General features: G+C 41.1%; 1 protein-coding gene across 1 annotated transcript in view; it reads right to left on the reverse strand.

Annotated features, from left to right (window-relative positions):
* LOC126109507 (midasin-like) overlaps window positions 1-27,536 on the reverse strand; it is a 56,156-nt gene that overhangs the window by 17,961 nt on the left and 10,659 nt on the right. Inside the window, exons 2-4 of the mRNA XM_049914529.1 lie at window positions 19,162-19,423; window positions 11,795-12,064; window positions 823-1,279 (exon numbers count right to left, since the gene is read on the reverse strand). Of these exons, the coding sequence (XP_049770486.1) occupies window positions 823-1,279; window positions 11,795-12,064; window positions 19,162-19,423 (989 nt within the window). The remainder of the gene's footprint in view (window positions 1-822; window positions 1,280-11,794; window positions 12,065-19,161; window positions 19,424-27,536) is intronic.

Here is a 27,536-nt window from a genome sequence, read left to right on the forward strand (position 1 = left end):
GCACTATCAATCTATTGCACTCTAAATTTCATTTTCGTCATGCGTTCACTCTACTAGATATGCAAATCTTAAGTTTACACTGTTTTCAGGCCTGATTTTCCCACCCAACTTTCATTCCAATTATTCAGCTCGGAATCCCAAGATATTACAGCTCAAAGTCACCAAAAATTCACACTGGCTCTGCGTGAGTCTGGTCCCACAGGTGGCTCCGAGGGACAGGCACTGAGCGCAGGTAGCCTGATTACACCACAGGCCGCGGTGCCTCAGTGCATCAAGCAGATGGTGTGGCTCCAGCACTCAAAGGGTTAAGAACAATGTCTGACTTTTCATATATCCAGGGGACCACAATGAATCACAGTGACTTCTATGTAATTATTGTCTTTGAATAAAAGTGTCATTTGTGTTTGTCACAATGCATATTTCTTTCAGTTACCTTCTGCACTATATTGCAACAGTTTCTTCTATGTATTGTCCAAGTTTCACTTAGCTGTGTTACTCGACAGTGACATATCATGTGAAAGTTACTTTCGTCCTAAGTCTTGCACACCACTGTATGTTTAATACACGTAAAGGCAAAAATACTATAACAAACTTCTGACCAGTGCCAGACAGTGGCCCTTATAGACTGAAACTAGTAGCAACTTAATATAGTTTTTACAGCACCTGACGTAGCTACAAGAACTGGTTTTTAATTAAAGAATATATTGGTACTGACATGATCAAAAACTGTGAAACAGGCCTGTCTTCTTGCAAATTCACAATTTCCCAATTTATAATTTTCTGAACTGAACTTTTCTCTTGAAGATTTAAAATCATACATACCATCAGGCTCACTTTTATCTGCTGCAGTAGTCGAATAATCGAAGTCATCACTCCAGCTGCCCCGCGTCCTCCGTGGCGACACCGACAGTGCCGTCTCTGCCCTGTCAAATCTATTTCTCTGTTCACGCTCTTCCCCATACTCTCCATTTGCTTCCTCTTCCTCTTCCTCTTCTTCGTAGTCACTGTCCCAACGGGAGCGTACGGTGATGCGTTCAGCCCTCGGCGACACCATCGGCACGCTCCCCACACGAGAAGAGCTCTCTTCACGGCGAGACTCAGACCGCACCCTGAATCTCCTGTGCGAGACCTCCGGCGAAGTGCTGAAGTCACGCTCCTTGTCACGGTCATGGTCGCGGTCTCGATCTGATGCACTGCCCCTCATCGTAGGGGGCTCCCTCTGGCTGCCGGATGTGGTAGCCACGGCAGATGCAGAGTCTCCTGACCAGAGCTCCCTAATCTGTGTGACAGGCCAATGGGAGAGTCTCAAACTAAGCATTAAATTAATCCACAAAGTGATATCCTCTTGCCAGTATTATAGTTCAAGCCTTAATAAGCCAATGTGAGAAACCCTGTCCAATGATGGTCATAACCTGATTCTACAAAAGGACCAAAGAACTTAAATACTTGGGAGCAATTTTCAAGAAACATACACCAAGTATTTCCCTGAGTTTTCCATGTGGATAGAATATTCCATCACTTTTTGGGTGTGTATCTAGGACAGCAATATTTCTGTTTCCCATAACCAAACTGCCTTCTTGGAAGTGAGTACTTGGTGACTGAATTTAGGTCCCCTTGACACAATGATACACTGCGGAGTAAGTAAGCGTGCATTACAGGGAGTACAGGTGGAGCAAGAGTCACACATAAAACTTTGTGTATCTAAGAACTATAGCAAATGCTGAGGCAGAAAATCCACATTGTTCATGTACTATGTAGTTAATTACTAAAATCATGACACATGTTATGTCAGGCAATGAAGATTAGAACAATATATTCTCTGAGAATGTGGATGTAAACTGGGCTGAATCAACTCTAGCTATGTTTTATTCTTAAATGCATTACATTTTATCTATTAGTGACACTCTCGTGCTGACTGTCATATCTGATGCAAGTGCATTTACTCCACAGTATATCACTGTGTCAAACGGTTTTCATTCAGTCTCAAACTCACCTCAAAGATAGCTGCACAGTTATCAGCCGAAATAAAGCTGTCACAAATGCACACTAAAAAGATTATGGAATAACACACATAGTATCGCGCAGTGATCAGCAAACAAACTTAGGTTATGAGCCAGAAATCAGGAATGAGGTAACTGCTGCAGTCGAACACAACTGTTAAATAGCACATTCTGTTGAGAAAATTCAGACATATAATTTACAAGGTGCTGATCAAACTATTGGTATTATACGGATGTAGGCTCTGGTGTAGCAGGAAAGAAAAATTTTTTGTTATATCTTCTGGTCTCGGGTCGCACGAGTGTTATCAACACAAGTTTCTACTTGTTACGAAGTCATCATCACATGTTATATAAAGTGGTATCATTGTTACTATGTAATAAATTCGAATTGTCTGGCAACAAGTTGAAACTGGTAATGATATCACTTGTGTGAGCTGAGGCTGAAAACAATATATATACTACAAAAAAAAGTGTGTGTGTGTGTGTGTGTGTGTGTGTGTGTGTGTGTGTGTGTGTGTGTGTGTTCCACTTCGCCTTCAAAACCACTGGATCATTTTAATCAACATTACTACACATACTACTTAATGTCTCAGAAGTAGCACTTTGGAATGTAAAAACCACACACTTCCCACTGGAGTAGAGGTGGGGTTGAAATTGGGGCAACAGAGGAGATGAATGGAGAGAGAAGGGTGGAGGAAATGGACAGAGAGAGCAAGTAGTAGGAGGGAGGAAAAAGAGGAAAGTGACAGGGAGGAGGAGGACATAGTAAGAGAGAGGGAGGAGGAGTGGATGGAAACAGGCAGGGAAGAGGATGAGGTGGAGAGGGAGGGAGAGAGAGAGAGAGAGAGAGAGAGAGAGAGAGAGAGAGAGAGAGAGGAGATGGAAAGAGAGAGAGAGAGAGAGAGAGAGAGAGAGAGAGAGAGAGAGAGGAGATGGAAAGAGAGAGAGAGAGAGAGAGAGAGAGAGAGAGAGAGAGAGGAGATGGAAAGAGAGAGAGAGAGAGAGAGAGAGAGAGGAGATGGAAAGGGAAAGGGAGAGGGAGGAGATGGAAAGGGAAAGGGAGAGGGAGTAGATGGAAAGGGAGAGGGAGGAGATGGAAAGGGAGAGGGAGGAGATGGAAAGGGAGAGGGAGGAGATGGAAAGGGAGAGGGAGGAGATGGAAAGGGAGAGGGAGGAGATGGAAAGGGAGAGGGAGGAGGAGATGAACAGAGAGAAAGGAAGAGGAGATGGACAGAAACAGTGGGGGAATGAGAGGAGCGTGTAGGAGGCATGTGGAAGGTGGAGAGTGGTAGTGTGGGGGTGGAAAAAGAAGAGGATGTTAAGCGGCAGGTGGAAGAGGGAGACGGCCTGATGCAGAACAGAGACAGATTATAAGGAGGCAGGTGGACAATGGACAGGTTGTGAGGAGGCAAATGGAAGGAGGACAGACTGTAATGACCGGAAGAGGCACAGGTCGTGAGCAAGCATGTGGAAGAGGTACAGGCTTTGAGGAGGGAGGTGGAAGAGGGACATTTTATGAGGATCCAGGTGGAAGAAGCACAAGTTGTGAGAAGGCAGCTGGTAGATGTACCGAGTGCGAAGAGGCAGGTGGAAGATGTACAAGGTGTGAGGAGGCAGGTGAAAGACATACAGGTTGTGAGGAGGTATGTGAATGATGTAGGGGTGTGAGGAGGCAGGTGAACTACATACTGGGTGTGACAAGGCATGTGGATGAGGCACAGGGTGTGGGGAGGCAGATGGAAAAGGCACAGGTTGTGATGATCCACCTCGAAGAAGCATGTGTTGTGATGAGGCAGCTCAAAGAGGCTGTCAACCATGTCACGAGAATGAGCTCTGCAGTGAGCCAATATTTTTCTCAATGTATTTCAGGACCAAAGACCAGGCCAGATGGCCAAGTACCAAAAATTAATTTAACATTCTTTCTGGAGTCATAAGATGGAAAAAACACATACACTGAGATGACAAAAGCCATGGGATACCCCTTAATGTTGTGTCAGACCTCCTCCTGCCTGACATAGTGCAGCAACTTCATGTGGCACAGACACAACAAATTGTTGGACATCCCCTGCAGAAACGTTGAGCCATGCTGCTTCTATAGCCATCCATAACTGCAAAAGTGTTGCCTGTGCCCGATTTAGTGCACAAACTCACCTCTCGATTATGTTCCCTAAATGTTCCATGGGACATGTAGGGCAATTTGGGTGGTCAAATCATTTGCTCAATTTGTCCAGAATGTTCTTCAAACCAATTGCAAACAATTGTGGCTAATGAATGGCTGCAAACTGTCTCCGAGTAGCTGAACACAACCATTTCCCGTCAATGATCGGTCCAGCTGGACCAGAGGACCCATTCCATTCCGTGTAAACACAGTCCTCTCCATTATGGAGCCACCACCAGCTTACACACTGCCTTGTCGACAACTTAGGTCTGTGGTTTTGTGCGGTCTGCACCACACTAGAACCTACCATCAGCTATTACCAACTGAAATGGGTGACTCCTCTGACCAGGCCAAGGTGTTCCAGGCATATAGGATCCAACTGATAATGGTCATGAGCCCAGGAGAGGCATTGCAGGCAATATCGTGCTGTTACCAAAGGCACTTGCATTGGTTGTCTGCTGTCATATCCCATTAATGTCAGATTTAGCTACACTGTCCTAATGGATAAGTTCATCATACATGTTGTTTTGTACCTGTTAGCACTGGCTATTCTACTCAAATACTGCTTCTCTCAGTTGTTAAGTGAAGGACGCTGGCCACTGCACTGTCTGTGGTGAGAGATAATGCCTGAAATTTGTTGTTCTCAGCACACTCTTTAACACTGTGGATCTCAGAATTCCCTAACAATTTCTGAAAAGGATGTCCCATGCAACTAGTTCCAACAATCACTCTGCATTCAATGCCTGTTATTTCTCATCGTGCGGCCATAATTGTGTCAGAAACATTGTCATACGAATCACCTGAGTACAAATGACAGCTCCACCAATGCACTGTCTTTTTATACCTTCTGTAGTGATACTACCATCACCTGTATATGTGCATACCTCTATTCCATGACTTTCGTCACCTTAGTGCATATTTGTTGAATATATGTGACATACACCTATGTGGACGAACGTACAGGTATAAGTTAGTACACAATAGAAAAAAAATAGTAAGATGGGCACCGTGTTTTTTTAAGGCAGTATGCATTGCCTATATAAGCAAGACTTTAATAATATCCAGTTAAAAAAAGTGATGTCTTGAAGAAATATCTTATTTACAGTAAATGGCACAGGTAATGCAGAACAATAAATTAAGTACAATCAAAAACGGAATTAAAATCTTATAAGTGAAATGAAAAGCACGTGTCTTTCGTGGGTAGTTTATGCTGTTCAAATGAACAACTACTGTTACCTTGTAGAATTTTTTATTTTGTTCCCAGTTGAAAAGACCACTAGGCAGTCCAAAACAAAAACAGCAACAACAACAACAACAAACCGAACAACAGATTCCATGAGGGCTAGATAAGATCAGCAGACGGAATAACTGGTGAGAGAGAGACTGAGGATGGTCACCCAATCGAGGACACCACTTACAGGCATAAGCAGTTTCCCTAGACCCAATTGTGATATAATATGGTAATAGTAGCACAACTCATCTGACATGTGGTCTACACAAAAATAAACAACCTTTGAAATGGAATGTTACCTAAATTAGTATCATCTATCCACTGCAGTATTTATTTCCCATATCTTTGAGTGCCTGCTATTGGTGAACATACATAGTCAAGCTGCAGACTTGCAATAGCAAGTAAAACTTCTCTGAAAATTACACCTTTGATAACACTGAATATAAATCTTAGTGTTAGGGAGTCTTTCCTGAGTGTACTTGTCTGCTGTGCAGCCTTATATGAAAGTGAAACATGGATGATAAACAGTTCAGATAAAAAGAAAAGACTTCTGAAATATCGTGTTAAATAAGAACGTTGAAGGCTGGGATGGGTGGACTGGGTTAACACTGAAGGGGTACTGACTTGAGTTTGGGAGACAAGAGACACGGCACAACTGCCCAAAGCAGCAATCAGTTGACAGGGCACTTCCTGATGCCTCAACAGATGGTAAATTTGATAACAGATGGAAGTATATGGGGTTAAAACTGTAGAAGGAAACCCAGGATTTACTATAGAAAGCAGATGTGAGATGATGCAACCAGGAGAGATGATGAGGGTTAGTATGGTAAGACTAGCATGGAAAAGTACATTAAACCATCTTCACACAACAACAATAACAAGATAGATTCACGGAGGTAAGTAGGCATGGCGGTGGATAGTGCTTAACTAATCAAGTAACACTAGTGTTCTTTGGTATGCTTCACTTATTTTACAGATGCACCATCCGGTAATTACTAGTTCATGGCCTTAACTAGAAAGGCATCTTCAGACAATTTAGGAAAATTACAAAACCACAAAACCCAGTAACAAATCTAATGGCCACATACAAAAATTCTTAAACAACAAAACCATTTAAAAATTCTTTACGCCAACAACATAAAAGTTACAGGTCCTAAATTGATTTGGTGTGTGTGTGTGAGGGGGGGGGGGGGGGGGGGGGGGGCGCGGGTGCGCGCACACGTACGCGGGTGTTGGGGTCTGGGGGTGGTGGTGCAGGGGGGATGTGGGGGGGGGGGGGAGGGTGGATGGTAGCAACAGAGTGCACTAGCTTCCCTAGTATGAAATACAAAATTTAACACTTGCCGAACAATGGGTAAACAATTATCTCCTGAAATGAGGAGTCAAACACATAACATTCACCCAGAAAAGAATAGGCTGAATACACATAAAATAGTAAAATAAGGAACAATGCTGACGGTTGCAATCGGTACCTAAAACAAGAATGACATTAGGTCGTATACAGGATTATTAGCAATAGAAATACAAACCTATAATGTTTTTACAGCATTAGTAGTGTACTGCTTTACACAGTCACATCGATTAAATATCTACGCATAACATTGCAAAGCAATATGAAATGGATTGTGCATATAAGGAATGCAGTAGAGAATGGAAGTGGTCAACTTTGATTTATTGGGAGAACTTTGAGAAAGTGTGGTTCATCTGTAAAGGAGACCATACTACTGCCAGTCAGGCAGTAGTAGCCAGCTGAGACACAAGCAGCAACAGGGAATTAACCAATTTTGTGACTTTTACGAGTTCCTAACCAGGAGCGAATTTTATTACATCATCTGTGTGCTTTAATAGTTTAGTTTCTTGAGATTGTACATGTTAATTTACTATCTACTAGCCACAGTTCTCGCATTTTCATTTGTGTTGGAAAGTAAACCGATTTTGTGACATATTACAACTTCCCAATCAGGGGCAAATTATTTAGTTTCACCTGAGTGCTTCGGTAGTTAGGTTTTTGAATCTCTGTGTATTAATCTAATTTATTAGACACAGTTCCTGCATGTACATAAGCGTCTACAGCAGAGTTGCGCAGCAAGTGCCGATAGTCCGTTTATCTGCACAGTTTAGTTTTCCGCGGTCTTTAGGACAGGCAGGGACTGCGATTGTTGTGTGCGGATGAGAGCTGAGTTGGTGACACTTAGCTCTCAGCTTCAGGCTGTGATAGCTTCAGTTACACAGCTTGAGGCTGCAGTCGATGGGCACCACTGTTGTGTGTCGGCCGTGGGGATCCATCGAACATCCAGCACGTCCAAGTCCTCCGATCGGTCCTTACTGGTGACCAGCCCAGTTACTGCTCGCACCGTGGTTGAGTGGGAGGCCACCCTGGGGTGTAGCAGGCAGCAAAAGACTTCCCAGGCAGCTGCACATAAGACCTCTCCAGTTTGTCTGACAAACAGGTTCTAGATGCTGTCTGTGGTTGACACTGGTGCTGAGCCAGAAGCTGTCACCTATCCTGTTTCAGAGGAAACCCCTCAGCCTGCAAGATCCGGACAATCACAGAGGGTGGGAATATTTGACAGTTGGGAGCTCCAATAGTAGGCGTGCTATGGGGCCCCTTAGGGACATGGCTGCCAAGAAGGGAAAGAAAACCAACGTGCACTCTGTGTGCATACTGGGTGGAGTCATACCAGATGCAGAATGGGTCCTTCCGGATGCCATGAAGAGCACAGGGTGCACCCAACTGCAGGTGGTTGCTCACTTCTGTACCAATGATGTGTGTTACTTTGGATCAGAAGAGATTCTCTCTGGTTTTGAGCAGCTAACGGAAGTGGTAAAGGCTGCCAATCTTGCTTGCAAGATGAAAGCAGAGCTGACCAGCTGCAGCATAGTTGACAGGACCGATTGCGGACCTCTGGTACAGAGCCAAGTTGAGGGTGTGAATGAAAGGCTCAGACGGTTCTGCGAACTTGTAGGCTGCAGATTCCTTGACTTGCGCCAAAGGGTGGTTGGGTTTCGGGTTCCGCTGAATAGGTCAGGTGTCCACTATATGCAGGAGGTGGCTACATTGGTAGCAGGGGCTGTATGGCGTGGACTTGGCAGTTTTTTCGGTTAGAGGGTCTCGGGAAAACACAATAAGGGCTTCAGTCACAAAGGGTTCAGGCCGAAAACAGGAAGAATGTAGATACAGGACCCATTGGTATAACAGTTGTAAATTGTCATAGCTGTATGGGTAAGTACCAGAGCTCCAAGCGCTAATAGAAAGCACTGTTGCTCAAACCGTTAAAGGCACTGAAAGCTGGCTAAAGCTGGATAGAAGTTCAGCCAAAATTTTTGCGAAGAACCTAATGGTGTTCCGAAAGGATAGGCTAAACACGGTTGGCAGTGATGTGTTTGTTGCTGTTAGAAGTAGTTTACCTTGTCGCAAAATTGAAGTGGATACTTCCTGTGAGTTAGTATGGGCAGAGGTCACTGTCAGCAACCAGAATAAAATAATAATTGGATACTTTTACCAACCTTCCAATTCAGATGATACAGTTGCTGAAAGGTTCAAAGAAAACTTGAGTTTGATTTCAAACATGTACCCAACTCATACAATTATAGTTGGTGGTGACTTTAATTTACCTTCGATATGTTGGCGAAAATACATGTTTAATTCCAGAGGTACGCATAAAAAAATCATCCAAAATTGTGCTAAACGCATTCTCTGAAAATTATTTCGAGCAGTTAGTTCATAAGCCCATGCGAATAGTAATTGGTTGTGAAAACACACCTGACCTCTTAGCAACAAATAATCCTGAGTTGAAAAACGAGCATCAAAACTGATGTGGACACACGGTTGTCATAGTGAGACTAAATATTGTAACCCCCAAACCCCCAAAAATAAACGAGAAAAGCAGATAAAAATTCACTTGACACCTTCCTGAGAGACAATCTCCACTCATTCCAAATTAATAATATAAGTGCAGACCAGATGTGGTTTGAATTCAAAGAAATAGTATCAGCAGCAATTGAGAGATTTATACCAAATAAATTAACAAACAACGGAGGTGATCCTCCTTGGTGCACAAAACGGGTTAGAACACTGTTGCAGAAAGAATGAAACACGACATGCCAAATTTAAACAGACACAAAATCGCCAAGACTGGCGATCTTTTACAGAAGCTCAAAATTTAGTGCAGACTTCAATGCGATATGCTTATAACAGTTTCTATAACAAAACTTTGTCTCAAAACCTGGCATAAAATCCAAAGAGATTCTGGTCGTATGTGAAGTATTTTAGTGGAAAGAAGCAATCAATGCCTTCTCTGTGCGACAGCTAAGGAGATACTATCGAAAACAGTGCTGCCAAAGCAGAGTTACTAAACACAGCCTTTGAAATGCCTACACAAAAGATGACAGAGTAAATCTTCCCAAATTCGAATCAAGAACAGCTGCCAACACGAGTAACGTCAAAGTAAATATCCTCGGAATAGTGAAGAAACTTAAATCACTTAATAAAAGCAAGTCTTCTGGTCCAGACTCTATACCAACTACGTTCCTTTGAGAGTATGCTGATGCATTAGCTCCATACTTAACAATAATATACAACCATTCACTCGATGAAAGATCCGTACCCAAAGACTGGAAAGTTGCACAGGTCACTCGAATATTCAAAAAGGGTAGTAGAAGCAATCCACTTAATTGCAGGCCTATATTGTTAATGTTGATATACAGGACAACTTTGGAACATATATTGTGTTTGGACATTATGAATCTTGAAGAAAATGATCTATTGACACACCGTCAACATGGGTTTAGAAAACATTGTTCTTGTGAAACACAACTAGCTCTTTATTCGCATGAAGTGTTGAGTGCTACTGACAAGGTATTTTAGATTGATTATGTATTTCTGGATTTCCGGAAGGTTCTTGACAATGTACCACACAAGCAGCTTGTAGTGAAATTGCATGCCTATGGAATATTATCTCAGTTATGTGACTGGATTTGTGATTTCCTGTCAGAGAGGTCACAGTTCATAGTAATTGACGGAAAGTCATCGAGCAAAACAGAAGTGATTTCTGGCATTCCCCGAGGTAGTGTTATAGGCCCTTTGCTATTCCTTATCTATATAAATGATTTGGGAGACAATCTGAGCAGCTGTCTTAGGTTGTTTGCAGATGACACTGTCATTTATCAACTAATAAAGTCATCAGAAGATCAAAACAAATTGAAAAACGATTTAGAAAAGATATCTGAATGGGCGAAAATTGGCAGCTGACGCTAAATAATGAAAAGTGTAAGGTCATCCACACGAGTGCTAAAAGGAATTCGTTAAACTTTGGTTACACGATAAATCAGTCTAATCTAAAGGCCACAAATTCAACTAAATACCTAGGAATTACAATTGTGGACAACTTAAATTGGAAGGAACACAAAGAAAATGTTGTGGGGAAGGCTAACCTGAGACTGTGTTTTATTGGCAAGACACGTGGAAAATGAAACACATCTACTAAGGAACTGCCTATACTATGCTTGTCCATTCTCTTTTAGAATACTGCTGTGCAGCGTGGTATCCTTACCAGATAGGACTGATGGAGCACATCGAAAAAGTTCACAGAAGGGTAGCAAGTTTTTTATTATTGCGAAATATGGGAGAGAGTGTCACTGAAATGATACAGGATTTGGACAAGACATCAATAAAATGAAGGCATTTTTCGTTGCGATGGAATTTCATGAGAAGATTCCGATCACCAACTTTCTCCTCTGAACGCGAAAATATTTTATTGACACTGACCTACAAAGGGAGAAACGATCACCACGATAAAATAAGGGATATCAGAGCTCCTACGGAAAGATATAGGTGATTTGACAAGTATCCATGTAGATGTAGGACACTAGAAAACGCATCAATGAGAACTGTTAGAGTATTAGGGATCTGCACCAGGTCAGATTAAAGGAAGTGCTTGGAGGAATTCAGAGGGGGGCTTCTAGATTTGTTAGTGGTAGGTTCACACAACACGAAAGTATTACAGAGATACTTCAGGAACTCAAATGGGAATCACTGCAGGGAAGGTAACTTTCTTTTCGATGAGACCATTGAGAAAATTTAGAAAACCAGCATTTGAGGCTGACTGCAGAATGATTTTACTGCTGCCAATGTACATTTCGCGTGAGGACTACAAAGATACGATTAGAGCTCGTAAGGAAGCATACAGACAGTCGTTTTGGAACAGGAAAGGAAATGATTAGTGGTGGTACAGGGTACCCTACACAATGTACCATGCAGTGGCTTCCAAAATTATATATGTAGATGCAGATGCAAATCTGTTGATGATTCTTCATCCAAAGTGATATGACTTTGCCTAATATATTTGAAAAGGCTGCAGACCTCAGATACGATAAATTATCAAGACCAGAATGCGAGACACTTACCACACTGAAAGTAAGATACCAAGATCTCTCCTTTGGTTTGATGAGGTCATCAGAGGCGGCATCATCCACTTCATTCTCATCATACGACACCTGCAATGCAGCTAGGCTGCTGGACAGATTGGCATCGGTGGAAGAGCCCGCCACGTCTGCTGCGGCTGCTGCTGACCGCTGCTTGGAACTAGTAAGAGCCCGCGTGTCTGCACTGGCCCATGACCCCTCCATTACGACTCTCATCAGTTCAGCAACACGTGGATGTGCATCATTTAACACCTGTGACAAAATCACATCTTACTCAAAGTGTTATAACTTTACAAGCATATCATGCAGTATACCGAAGATACAAGTAATTATTTGCGTTAGGTTCAGCATATACTGTAAATGACGAAAAAGATTACGTCAATTTGCTATACATAATGGAAATCTACCAAATGCAACATTTAAACCATTATATTTACACACAATACAACTTTATCAAATTTTGCAATCCTACTTTCACTGTCTTGTTTAACATGTAGACTAGTAAAAAAAAATGATTTCTCCGTTCATGAGTTGTTTTACATGAATGGCGTTTGTTAATCAGCTGATCCATTTTTATCAATACGGTAAAGTGAGGATGTCAGGAACTTCAAATTATATTTTTCTGAAAAAGGGAAGAGTGTGATTTTCTTAGTAGACATCAATGAACTTGTAAGAAGGAGACTGTTCAAAAAGAAATGTGTAAAAATTATTATCCAGGCAATAAATGTGTGCTGAATTGTGTTATTATGTCTGTGTAGATCAGGCATGTTGAGGGAAAAAGGTGCAAAATGGTCAATGATGGAAAGTTATTGTACTCCAATAGTTTGGACACTTAGGATGACTAAAGGCTTTTGCACACATCAAGATATTGCTGTAGAAATTTCAACGCTACTTCCAAACTGTAGTGACACAAGTACTGCTGGTAACGTTGCAGAGAATGTTTTGTCACCAGCCAATGATTGTTTATGGTGAGTGAATTTACAAATTAGCCAGTTATGCAGAATGTAGGATTGTTGCCAAGCAGTTCAAATAGTCTAATTCAGCAAATATAATGCATTTACATATATCTCTCCACATGGTATGTGCTAATCTCACATTAAATGAAGGAAATAAATAACTACCTGATTACTCCAACACTATTATTTTTCCTTCACTCTACACAAAATCACTTCAGCCTCATTAATCAAATTTTTACAAAGAAATCAGCAATCTAATAAGCCAATCATGATTCAAATGTGGTACAGTGTTTGTAAGTAGCAAAAATAGACTATGGAAGCTGAAATCTGGCATTCAAATCCATATTTCCAGAATTGGTACATGACAACCAGGAAAGGGCATTGGGAAACGGGAAATTGGTTAACAAAAGACTGGATTTCGGAGGATGTGTAATCATATTATATTATATTCTCTCTCTCTCTCTTTGTGTGTGTGTGTGTGTGTGTGTGTGTGTGTGTGTGTGTGTGTGTGTGTGTGTGTGTTTTGCCTAAACAGGACCTTCTTCAGGTGTAAAGGCCCCATAAATGATCAGACAATTTGTCAGATTTTACTGTTTGCCATGTATACTGCTGGCTGACAGCATATCTTTCATGAAACATGACTTTCTTACAATTTACCCCACTGTATCACGAGTTTCCACAATATGGAAACTACAATCAGAGGGGGGAAAAGCACTGTCAATTACCAAAACGGTAGAATTGTAAAATCTTTCTAAGGTCATATATTATACAGGAAGAGGTTAAGAACAAAATCAATATCCCACGCACAATATAAAGGTGGGAGTGAAATAAAATTAAAAAATAAAAGTTCTCAAGTTCTTACGTCGATGATGTCACGTAAATGTTATCACAGTGTGGTACTTCAATGAACTGCCATTAGAGGACCTAGTAGAAGAGAATAAATTTTCGTATACTTGTTTTCTTTTTCAATGTGAGGACAAAGTACCTCTAAACAAGTTATTTAAACTTTCCCTGACCATTTGTAGAAAGTTGATGTAATCCTCAGGTTCCAAGTGCAAAATTTCCTGTAACAGATTTCCATTTGTATATTTCTCACCCTGGACCAGCATCTCAATTTCCTCTTCTTTAAACACAGTGCCAGATTCAATTTTAGAAAAGCTTATTTGTAGCCATTCCAACAAAGTGTCAAAATATAGCATACATGAACAGCTTCTGTTTTAAAAGTGATGTTAAATTGCCAAGCTTTGTTGGTACACGTACGGTATTGTTTCACTCATCCATGGTTATGTAAGAGCAAATTTGACATCTATTCGCGAAACGCAAGAAACAGCACATAGCAGACAGAGACAGACGGAAGAGACACCTACGGGATATGAGAAGAACTTCAACGGAGACATCGGTGTGGGTAGCTTTCTGGAAAAAGCAAAAAAAGAAATAAGACGGAAATGGGAGAACTGAGGCATAAAGTGGAGGAGATAACTGATTTCCTAAAAAACCAACTAGGGATATTAATACAAGAGCAAATAAAGAAAACTCTAGAAAAGGAAAGCCACCTAGACGCAGAGGAAACCAAAACAGATGGAAACAACATACGAACTAAATACAACAACAAAGTTAAACCAGAGGGAATGACAATATACAGAAATCCTCTGCTCCAGCAACGAAATCAGTTACAAGTCCAAATCAATGCACATGAGCAACATAATAAAACCCGAAATCAGGTTAATGAACTAGAAGAACCGACTTGGAGTACTGTGGCGGGGACGAGCTGGTACAGAAGAAACCAGAGTAATTGTAAAACCATAATGGGTATCAAAAAAGGCGAAGAAATGCAAGCAGCAGAAACAACAGCGTGGCTATACATCGGTAACTTAAAGGGAACCACCACAACTGCTACAGTAGTGAAATACCTTAACAAGAACGGAATACTGGGACAACTAGAATGTGAAGAACTGCGCACACTGGGCGACAAAAAAGCTTTCAAAGTAGGCATTTCGTTTGAAAAACTACAAATCACACAAGAACCAGAATTCTGGCCAGAAAACATAAAAGTACGTCGATTTCGTTTCCCAAGAAGATCAATGGAAGAGGGAGCAGAGCTCAACTAAACTAAGAAGAAAACCAGAAGAGCAAGAAATAAAAGCATTCTTGTGGAATACAGAGGGAGTAAAAAGTGCTCTTAACCTAACACCAACAGACATTCTGCAAAATTCGGATCTTGTAATTCTAACAGAAACCTTCCTGATAGACAGCTGGCAACATAAAGATTTCTATAATTATCACCTAATGGCAAAGAAGGGAGAAAGAGGACGACCCATGGGAGGAATATCTATCCTACTGAAACCCTGGATGACGCCCACCAAAAAAATCATAAAACAAGAAAATAGTATGCTAATAGAAGCGGCAAACATATATATAATTGCAGCCTATTTTAAACCGCACACAAATGCTGTAGAAATAATTGACGAAATAGTCACACTCATCAAACAATGCGACAGCAAACCCACCATTATTGCAGGCGATCTCAACTGCAGAATAGACACAGAAAACTATAAAACAAAACTAGTCGTTGAAACCCTAGAAGAAGATGGTTTCACCCTACTTAACGATAGGCAGATACCTACATACATATGCCACAATGGGAAGAGCACCATTGATATCGCATTAACAAGAGGAGACATAGAAGGAAGTATTCAACCAATATGGCATGACTCCATTACTCCTGTACAAAAGCACATTCCAATGAAGATAAAAATAAATATCGTCACATCACCGCCAGCAAGAAAGACCCACCAAATCACACAAAGAAAAATTGATATAGAAAAATTAACAAACGAGCAAGAACAATTAACAGAAATAGAAACTTTCATAGAGGAAGGAGACCTTGAAAAAGCAACAGACCAAATAGAAGACGTCCTAAAAAATTCAGTGATATAAACAATCCCCAAAACAAGGACAGCCAAAAGATGGTTCGATGCTGAATGCTACAGCAAAAGGAACACTGTTCTAAGAATCCTCCACAGACTAAGAAACCAGCATGACGAGGAAACATACAAACTGTACGCAGAAGAGAGGAGAATCTACAAAAAACTAATAGAAGAGAAGAAAAAAGAATACATAGAAAGTGAGGCAAAAAGAGAAGCGGATGAAGCAGAGAAAGACCTATACATAGCAGCAAGACCAAGAAAAATGGCTCATACACCAAATATAGACCTGAAGGAATGGGAAGACCACTTCAGTAAGATACTGAACAAACAATGACTCAAAACACCCCCAAAGAAAGAGAAACAACACCAAACTAATGAAAAAGACAATACATGGGAACCCCTAAATGAAGATGATGTGAAAGAAGTAATAAAAGCACTGAAGAACAAGAAAGCAGCAGGACCTGATAATATATACAATGAACACATAAAAGATGCAAAAGAGACCCTCCAACACATATGGACCAAACTGTTTAACAAATGCCTGGAACTTGGAAGAATTCCGACACAATGGAGACACTCGACAATAAAAGTTCTCTACAAAGGTAGAGGAGACCCAATGGACCCAAACAAGTACAGAGGCATAGCCCTGGAAAATACTCAATTCAAGATGTTTTCAAAGATAATAATACAAAAAATCCAAGCCTCTGTGGACAGTCATCTCCCAGAACGACAAATGGGTTTCAGATCTGGAAGATCAACACTTACGGCAGTCAGGCTTCTTCTAAACAACATTGATGATGCGCTACAAAAGAAACAAATGTTCTACACAGTGTTCATAGACTTCACCAAAGCCTTTGACCTATTGGAAAGAGAGCTCATAGTCCGAAAACTGGAAAACACAATGGGAGAAGATAGCGTATGGGCAAGAATAATCAAATCAATCCTCGAATACAATTTAATTACAATATCAGACAACCTCTCTTTTTCGAACCCCATTCTGCAATCGAACGGAGTCTTACAGGGTGACCCAATGAGCCCTTTGCTATACATTCTTGCCACTGAAGAAGTACTCCGAATTGGAGAAAATGAAGAAGATGTGTATGTATATGCATACGTTGACGACATAGCTGTAGGTTCAACAGATATACAGAAGCTGCAGAGAATCATTGAGAAAATAGACAGATGGTGCAGTGAACACGAACTACACATAAACATAGCAAAGACAGAAATGGTAATTTTCACAAAAGGAGGCAAAACACCCAAGAATGCGGAAATCAGTATCAGAGGACAAAAAATAAAAATCTCATCAGACTTTAAATACCTAGGAGTGACATTGCAACCAACAGCCAAATGCTTCACAAAACATACAACAGAACGTGCAGCCCAAGCAATAATAGCAATACAGGACATCAAAAACATCCGCCTACTCAGTCTAGAAACGGCCATGAAATTATTCAATGCAAAAATCTTGCCAATCCTGGCCTATGGGATGGAGGTTATATGGGACCACCTGACAGAAAAAAATCTAGAAACACTAGAAAAGGTAAAATCAACCTATCTAAAAAGAGCACTAGGTCTCTCAAAGACAACAAGATCTAGACTAGTGTACCTGCTAACGAGAGAGACATTCCTAATTGAAGACATCAGACTTCGATATATGATGCACACACCAGGGCTTCCAGAAAGCAATTGAAGATCATGGAGGACAAACGAGAAAAAATATGGCCGGAGTTTTACGGCACCGAAGCAATGATGAACCGTTCATGGACAGCACCAAACTTCGAGCAGCGACATGTTGTAACTAGACTTTCTACTCATGGCTTTCATCATCTAATCTGCAAAAACAAAACTTATCATGACCCAACCGCAACATGTGTATGTGAACTGTGTAACGAAGCCTGTGAACGATATCACATAGAACTGTGCAGTAAAAGAGTGAAATCGATAAACGAATACGCAAAAATGTAAAATGTTAAGCAAAGTAACTGGCTGCAATTTTATTAAATAAAATAAAATTTGACAAACCATTTAGAAGGGCCATAAGAGAAGATGGAAACAGGTAAAAGTAACATCAGGACTATAGCACAGGTCAAAAACCTTCCAGCACAACTCTTATTAAAGGCAAACCTTGGTCTCCCTCTAAAATTCCCCCCCCCCCCCCCCCCCCCCCCCCCCCACTCTCTCAACCAAAACACTCCTCTTTACAAAACTGACTACTCCTTGAGGCCTACTATTCATTGTGTGCTGTCAATCAATACCTTCTTTTAGTTAACCTATTTCAGTAGCTTCCAATCAGTTACCCAACCTATCCATGTAACATTCAGCGCTTTCCTGTAACACCACATTTCAGAAGCCTCTCTTTCCTGCCTTGTCTGAACTGTCTATGCCCCACGTTTCAATTCTGGACAAGGCTATCCTCCCCTAAATATCATCACAAAATACTTCTTAACATTTAAATACAGAAAAAAAACTGTCACAAATAAAGTCAAAAACAGACGACACACACACACACACACACACACACACACACAAATGCAACTCATCCACACTTGACTGCAGTCTCAGACAACTGAGGCCACACTGCTAGCAGCAGCACCAGTGCATGATGGGAGTGGTGACTAGGTGGCGGTACGGAGGAGGCTGGGACAGGGAGGGGGAAGGATAGTAGGGTAGGGTGGCAGACAGTGAAGAGCTAGTGGTCAGACAGTGCGCAGGCAAGAGGTGGGGTGGGGAGGTGGTAGCGGAAAAGGAGAGAAGCAAAAAGACTGGGTGTGATTATGGAATGATGGCTGTGTAGTGCTGGAATGGGAACACGGAAGGAGTTTGATGTGTGAGGATAACGACTAATGAAGGTTGAGGACACACACACACACACACACACACACACACACACACACACACACACACACAAAATCAATGTCTGGTTACATGCTGCATGCTGTACTACTGACACCAATGCGATGCCATATGACTGCATTTGTTGGTGTACTGGATTTTATGCTATTGCATGTATACTGTGCACAGCTATTCCATCTGACAATGTTAATTTTCCTGCAGATATCCATGCCTTTATATTGATTTCCACTATTGTATGTGAGGCTGGAATGAAATACACGAATATCAGCATCATAGTGCTGTTTACAAACTGCTTGTTAAAAATTTTTGGTGAAGGGTGTTGTCTTATAACATTTTCCTCACTTCTAACTTTTTTATGATCTGGGACAAAGTGTCTTAAATTTCCGTGAGATTTATTTATTTTGTGATGATCCTGGGAAATAACTGTTAAGGTAGGTATCACCACCCTGTTCACAGTTTGGATGGAGTGCAAACAGCAAGGAATGTTACATATACTCGACCACAAACCCGAAGACTTTCAAATCATATTACAAACCTACTGAGAAGTGCTCTCTCAGTTTCAACCTCTAAATCTGACAGCTCATACTCGCTATTCACAAATCAAACTCACCTCAGACCTGGTGCGAAACATAGCTGTCGAGGCAGTGGGATTCTCACAGAATGTGATGGGTGGCTTTGTCCTCGTGCAGCGCATCAGACCACAGGGGTACTCTGTGTGTGGTTGCAGAACACCCGTCGCTATGTAAGGCAGCCTCAGCTGCGGAGTTCCCTCAAATGGACGGTAAAGGTAGTCCGTAGGATCCGGTATTCCCAGCCGCTCCTTCTCCCTTTCCTGTGTTGCAGACTTGTGTCTGTGTTTGCGGTCGTGAGACCTGTAAGATGAGATCTCCTGTAAATCTGCTATATGTTGGAAAATAACAAGTCTTTGAAGGAAGCAACAACTTCTGCCACTGCATCTTCCAACAAATAGTGAGGACAGCTACAGGTTTTTTGTATGCAATTACTGAAACAAGTCAAACACTAATTAATATTGACACACTGCAATGTCACAGAATTGTTGACACTAGCATTCAAGCTTCTACCACTGGTGCAATCATAGGTAATGTACAATTCAGCTACACTTTGTTTTAATGGACTTAATATATTTAATTTTTCTTTCACAAGGGTTTAGTTCTGGTTTTTTTCTTTTATTTCACATGATGTGATCAAGCACTGTGGCCAACTTGGGTTCATTAGTCGTGAGATGTAGACTAGGTGCTGCTGTGCCTGCTGGGAGGGACAAAGATGCTGAGAGGCTGAGCTCCACAATGCCACGTAATAGAAGCTGTCTTTTTTAACAATTATTATTGTTAATTTTTATCTGGATTGACTGGAGAAAGTTATCAAGAAAAGGAATAAAGCATGTTAATTAGCTCCACTGAGAAACATTTCACATCAATTTTACAAAAATATGTTACACATCAGCAAAAATATCTGGACTATTTTTATGTAGGGGGAAAAAAAAAAGAAAAAAAAAGGGGTGCAATTACATCTTTTTCGGAGATTGCGCATTTTCTAAGAACGAACTGAAACTGCTATTCAGGAAAAGTTAGATAAAGAAAACCACTATAGCTCAGTGGTGGTCTCTGAATGATATTTATACAGAATCTCTATAAGTATTCCACATTTAAACCCTTCTCATGGTCAATCTGTGTTTGCGAGGGCACCCCACAAATCCCATATATTTTTCTAAAAACACTTCCGAAAGACATGTTCCCTTTTTAAAAGCAGTTGATTTATCCACTACTGGCTTGCTAGGCCTATCGCAGCTTCACCAGAGCCCCGTTAGCCGTCGCTTTTGGGTAATGCACAAAAGCGACAAAAGTAGAATACAGGCTAGCGAAATGAAGTTCCAGAGGAGCAGGTTGGGTGTAACAAGACGAGACAGATTGCGAAATGAGTATGTGAGGGAAAGACTAAAGGAGGAACCAGTACAGGACAGGATAGAAAAATCAAGACTGCAGTGGTATGGACACATGAAGAGAATGGATGAGGGAAGAATTCCTAAGAGGATGTTTGATCTGCAACTGGAGGGGAAGAGGCCCAGAGGAAGACCAAGAGATAGATGGGTGAAGGGAGTGAAGGAATGTGTGACGAGAAGAGGAGAGAACTGGACGAAGGTGGAAGAGGGGGAATGGTGGAAAGACAGAACACGATGGAGAGGCTTGTGTTCCCGACAGACCCAGCCAGTGGCTGGAAACTGTCCAAGATGATGATGATGATGACTTCCGAAAGAAAAGAGAAACATGTTTCGGCAATAATTCACCATATTCACAAGTTTTTTTTTTCTTTTTTCAATTTTTTTAAAATTTTAAAACACATTAAATGTACACTGTTACATAACGAAAAATGAAAATTAAGGTTTTCTATTCTGTAACAACATAAAGTCCATGTGGTTTAGATTAAAATAGCTAATCACAATCACAACTTATGTCTGAAATTAGTTTACGGTAAATAAACCAAGAACTCGCATCAAGGTGGACTCGCTACTCTCACAGAGCAGTGACATTCTGACCAGGTAAATATGGAATAACAACTTTGTTCATGCAACGAAAAAAGAAAATTATTAAATTGGAATTTTTTTCTCGCCAGAAATGAAGCCTTAGCCAGGAGGATTACAACAATAAGTAATAATAAATAAGCTTATAAATACAGAAAGACAAATACTAGTAAGTGTAGAGAAATAATGTGCATTTTCACTGTCATCCCAACAGTCGCATTAAGTACAGGACATCGTAATAACAAACTTTGTTTCTTCCTGTTTTCCTCTGACAAGTTTCCATGGGTTTTACTGAAACGTGAAGTATGCAAATAGCCTAAAATATGTGCTGTTTGAGGCTTTCCCGGCGCTGCATCTGCCTGATAGGTTCCCAGGAATTACGCCGGATAATACTGTAGAAACCGCACAATATTTCAGCGAGACAACTGCCCGCCATCTTCAGGTGCTACTGTCGCATCGCTGAGAAGCTCGCCAATTTATATGCTGGCTTTCTAGAACAGCACAGGTGCCAGCGGGGCACAACGTCATCGAAGACCAATCATAGACAGCGTTGAATACCAGAGCCCTCTGCTGGAGAAACGGGTCGCAGTCTGCGGAAGCACGCCACGGGGCGGGAAAATGCGGCACCTGAAGATGGCGGGCAGTTGTCTCGCTGAAATATTGTGCGGTTTCTACAATATTATCCGGCGTAATTCCCGGGAACCTATCAAGCAGCCTAAAATATTATTACAGAAGCAGCTTGAAAGTTTACTTAAACAGACAAGGGAGGAAAGAACTTATGAAGCCAACAACAGTCACCATCAGGTCCTCCTCTTGAAACATTTGTGAACAATGGCAGATTTACCACTTCTGTGGTGTCACTGTAAGAGCTTCCAAGTACATACTATAATATACAATCGAACTAGGTGACTTCTGAATATGACATAAAACAAACCAACTATAATAAAATAGAAATGAGAAAACTATTACATTACCAGACAGGATTACTTGCTTCAGGAGGCAAAATATCAGCATCACTGATAGGCACAATAAAAACGCACAACAGTAACATAGCTTTAGGAATTCATAGTTCCTTCCTTGGGGAGCAGAGAGTAACAGGTTGTGGAAGTTTAAAAAGGTAAGGCAGGCTCAGACCCCATGATGAGACAGACTCACCTGTAGGGCAGATGAGGGGAGAGACAGAAATAGGGGGAGGGGGGATGTGGGAGGGGGGGGGGGGGTGAATGATACTCATAAGAGAGAATAGGAGGTCAAAAACAGAACATTGGTAAGCCTGCCGCCACCCTCCCCCCTCTCTCTCTAAATTTTTACTTTTCATTATTTCTGTACAGAAAAGCTGGCACAGTGCTTACCAATGTAGTATCTTTGATCTCCCACTGTCTCTGATGCTGCTCTCCCACTCTTTCCTTCATCTTTGTCTTCCCTTGTCCTCACAACTGGTAGGTCCCATTCATCCTGAGGTCTGTGTGACCTGCCATCTCACTCCCCGCCCCCTCCCTTTTTCTTCTGTATTCTGACTGATGTGGTCTGCCAAAATTTCCTCTCTTGTGCCGACTTCTACATCTCAGAGTAGCACTTACATCCTACATCCTCAATTAATTGTTGGATACTTTCCAATCTCTGTCTTCCCCTATAGGTTTCACCATCTACAGCCCCTCAACTAAAACCTGTTATTCCCCTGATGTCTTAACAGATGTCCCATCAACCTCATCCCTCACATAGTCAGTATCTCCTCTCCTTACAGATTCTGCGCACAACTGCTAGTATCTTTACCTTATCAGTTCAGCTAATTTTCAACATACTTCTATAGCAATACCTCGACTCTCTCTGTTTCCAGTTTTCACACATTTGATGATTCACTACTATACAGTGCTGCACTCCAAATGAAATTTCTCAGAAATATCTTCCTCAAATTAAGGCCATTGTTTGATGCTGTAATGAGCAGTCAAACGAAAACAAGAAGCTGGAAAAAAAAGAAAGTCAACTATTTATTATTTCAAAAGTAATCACCATGGCTCAACAGTAGCCAACAATTTGGCTCATAAGCTGTGCCACTGTGTGTTGTAGTGCCTGGCCTGGCTGCACATTTCCCCATTGCCATGGCATGCTGTCGGAGCATGAGGAGGGAAAACCTGTGACTGTGCCACATTTAACTGGCATTACAGCTGTGATGCATACGACCTAGTTTTATATTTCACATTTCTCAAAAATAAAGGTCACAAGCAAAAGAAATTTTCAGTATTATATATTTTTTTTGCACAATGAAGACGGACCTTGTGGCCAGACACGTCATTCTGTGCTGGCTGAACTCTTTATGGCATTGCCGCCAGCCATAGTATTGTCTGCGCTCCTCTCTACACCGCCTAGTGCAGAGAAGCCGTCCTGAGAGTCTGTGTTCCTCCATAGACCTTTGCAAGATCCATGCTAGTACTTGTCTTCCTGCGAACAAGCTCCTTTCCTGACTCAACGTATGATGGCGTGCCAAAAAGTAATGTCTCCGAATTTTTTACTGTGTTCTCAATATTGGTTGAGATATTACATGTCACGTACACTACGTGATCAAAAGTATGCGGACACCTGGCTGAAAATGACTTACAAGTTCATGACACCCTCCACTGGTATTGCTGGAATTCAGTATGGTGTTGACCCACCCTGAGCCTTGATGATAGCTTCCACTCTCACAGGCATACATTCAATCAAGTGCTGGGAGGTTTCTTGGGGAATGGCAGACCATTCCTCACAGAGTAATGCACTGAGGAGAGGTATTGATGTCGGTCAGTGAGGCCTGGCACGTAGTCGGCATTCGAAAACATCACAAAGGTGTTCTATAGGATTCAGGCCACTCCATTACAGGGATGTTATTGTCGTGTAACCACTATGCCACAGGCTGTGCATTATGAACAGATGTTTGATCGTGTTGAAATATGCAAGTGCCATTCCCGAATTGCTCTTCAACAGTGGGAAGCAAGAAGGTGCTTAAAATATCAATTTAGGCTTGTGCTGTGATAGCGCCATGCAAAACAACAAGGGGTGCATGTCTACAAATTAAGCATGAAGTGTTTCTTGATGTACAGAACAATGAATCCCGTCTGTCAACGGGTGTAATTTTTTGCTCTTTCACTGTCAACTAAGTTTTTAAATTCTTTCAGTACAGCACTGTAATGTTGTTCCAAAGAAAATATGCAGTACCCATCGATTATGCAACTGCATAATAGATATTTAGAATTCTCATCCCTGCCTTTCTATCATTTCCATTCAGTTTTAATCCTTTAACATCTCTGGACATGTTAACGCGCGCGTCTTTGTACCTGTCCCTGTGTGCTCTGAACGTGTTTATGCGCGCAACCAGTCCTTCTACATAGTACTCTGAATACTCTGAACATGTCTACACTTAGACACGTTCAGTGTACCAGGTAGAAGAACTGGTGGCGCACGTAAACATGTTCAGAGCACACAGGGACAGGTACTAAGGCGCACGTGTTAACGCGTCCAGAGCAGTTAAAGTGTTAAAGGCTTGTGACAATAGATCACTACTTTGCTTCTTTTCATGCAAACAGCTGCTGGACCTTTGAATGTCCTCCTTACCATGACCAAATAGCAAAGGGTAAACAGCGAACTGAAGAGAACTGTGCTGACTGAAAAATGTAACACTGCAACACTAAACGAATGTTGCTTGGTACTGCATACTTTTGAGAAGCACGAGTGAAGCCGAAACAGACAGAGCATTGGCCCATGCACAACACAGGCATCTGGCTCGCTTGAGGTTTGGCACACCGTTGTCATCCCTGCTGTAACAGAGTATGTATCTCAGTGTGAGACAGGACGGTCAAAGGTTTCCTGGAAAAATGCTTGCGGTTGCCTATGGAACCATGATTGTATCCGAGCATTTCTCTCTTCGTACAAAGGAAAGTGTGCCCACATATTGCCAAGGTTGGTTCAAGTACACTGTAGAAGTTTCGCTGGGGAGCCTTTACACATCGTCCACACAGTCCCAATCTCTCCTCACACGATTTCCATATATTTGGGACACTGTGACTGTCAATTTGCTGTGGATGAAGAAATGCACACCTCAGTACAGTCATAGTTCCATAGGCAACAGCAAAGATTTTTTCCATGAAGGCAACGACTGTCTTCTCTCGCAGTGAGATACATGTATTAACATGTTATGGTATTAGTTTTGAAGTAATAAAGAGTTTATTTACTTTTGTCCAGATGCCCCATCTTCATTTGACTGCATTTTATAATATGCTTTGTCTGCACAATTTTGTAAACTGACCCAATTGTAAATAATGAAGTTTTTCAACTATCTTTTTACTAGACGACAAAAACAAATTTAATTTCACCCTTAGATTTTCTAGTTTCTCATGCTGATGAAGACAGTATGGCGTATCTTGCAAATAACAGTTTCGTTCTGCCATACATTCACTAACCAATCTAATTCTGCTCACAGCTGCCAGTATGGTGTATCTTGCAAATAACAGTTTCGTTCTGCCATACATTCACTAACCAATCTAATTCTGCTCACAGCTGCCATTCATATACAAAGCATAGTATAATCACATGTCATGTCTGAACATTGACTATTTATAGTACTGGAGAAAACATAATAAAACTACTGTTTATCTTTTGTGTTGAGAATCTGCCTTAAAGAAAAGACTTCCACATATATACTCAGATGTGCATCACTAATGTAAATACTTAGGTTTCTGCAGCCGCTGTGTGTTTAACATTTGAAGCATTTTATAAGATGATCTGGCAGTAAACTCAAATATTTTAATGAGACCTGATATGATCTTATAAATTATAATGTAGACATAACATGACAAAGAGAAGTTAGCAGTTATGTAAAACTGAAAATTTGACAGGCACCAGAAATGAAAAAAAATCAAACCATTCTCTGTTTTTTCCAACAAAGTGCAGAAATTTTAATGCTGGACTGCTGGGAGACGACAACAAAGAGAATACTACTGATGGTGCTTCAGAGGTATAATATTTTGGAAATAAGTAAATTATTTGCCTAAATGTAATAACTTTTCACGAAAAATGGCATTGCTATATGGAAGCAAAATAGTGCTGTAAGTGTGATCTGTTCTGCAAAATTCATTAAACCATTTTGCAAAAAAGAGCCTCACCCACAGAAATAAGCAATATATGTCTAAAAATGTAATTAATTTCAAGTTTAGTAAATCTGTTAGCATTTTAGAACTTTCATTTGTCAACTGTTCATATATCGAAAGGAAAATTCGTGAGACAAAAATATAATATTTTAATATGTTTAAATATTATTTACACAAAGCTACTATTCCTTCCTTGGGGAGGTAAGAGGGATGGGTTGGAGAAGGTTAGAAAAGAAGGGTCATCTCTCTCATTCTGGGGGCTGAGTGACCTGCCATTGTCTAATTGTGTCCTACGAATTTCTCCTCTTGAAGGTAAGTACTGGATGCTAGCTCTGGATCATAAATTTATAACTGTTCAAGATTGGTGGTTTGTTTCTGTAGAATTTGGTCCAACAAGATATCCAGCTTCCTCACAGAACACCTGGATCTGGAAAATCGGTGTGAAAATAGTCTATTACAGAATATGACTTGCTTTTGTTTTTGCTCACTAATGTAACAACTTGTTGTTGCGGTCTTCAGTCCAGAGAGTGGTTTGATGCAGCTCTCCATGTTACTCTATCCTGTGTAAGCCTCTTCATCTCTGAATAACTACTGCAACCTACATCCTTCTGGCCTCCCTCTACGAGTTTTACCCTCCACACTTCCCTCCAATACTAAATTGGTGATCTCTTGATGCCTCGGAATGTGTCCTACCAACCGACCCCTTCTTCTAGTCACGTTACGCCACAAATTCCTCTTCTCCCCAATTCTATTCTGTACCTCCTCTTTAGTTACACATTTCAAAAGCTTCTATTCTCTTCTCTTCCAAACTATTTATCGTCCATGCTTCAACTTCCACACATGTCTATGCTTTAAGAAAAGACTACCTGGCATTTAAATCTATATTCAGTGTTAACGAATTTTTCTTCTTCAGAAATGCTTTCCTTGCCATAGCCAGTCTACTTTTATGTCCTCTCTACTTCGACCATCATCAGTTATTTTGCTCTCCAAATACCAAAACTCACCTACTGCTTTAAGTGTCTCATTTCCTTAGCATCACGTGATTTGATTCAACTACATTCCATTATCCTCATTTTGCTTTTGTTAATGTTCATCTTATACCCTCCTTTGAAGTCATTGTCCATTCCATTCAGCTACTCTTCCAGATCTTTTGCCATCTCTGACAGAATTACAATGTCATCAGCAAACCTCGAAGTTTTTATTTCTTCTCCATGGATTTTAATTCCTAGTCCAAATTTTTCTTTTGTTTCCTTTACTGATTGCTCAACATACAGATTGAGTAACATTGTGGATATGCTACAACCCCATCTCATTCCCTTTTCAACCACT

This window comes from Schistocerca cancellata, chromosome 12, assembly GCF_023864275.1.
Source record: "Schistocerca cancellata isolate TAMUIC-IGC-003103 chromosome 12, iqSchCanc2.1, whole genome shotgun sequence".
NCBI lineage: Eukaryota > Metazoa > Arthropoda > Insecta > Orthoptera > Acrididae > Schistocerca > Schistocerca cancellata.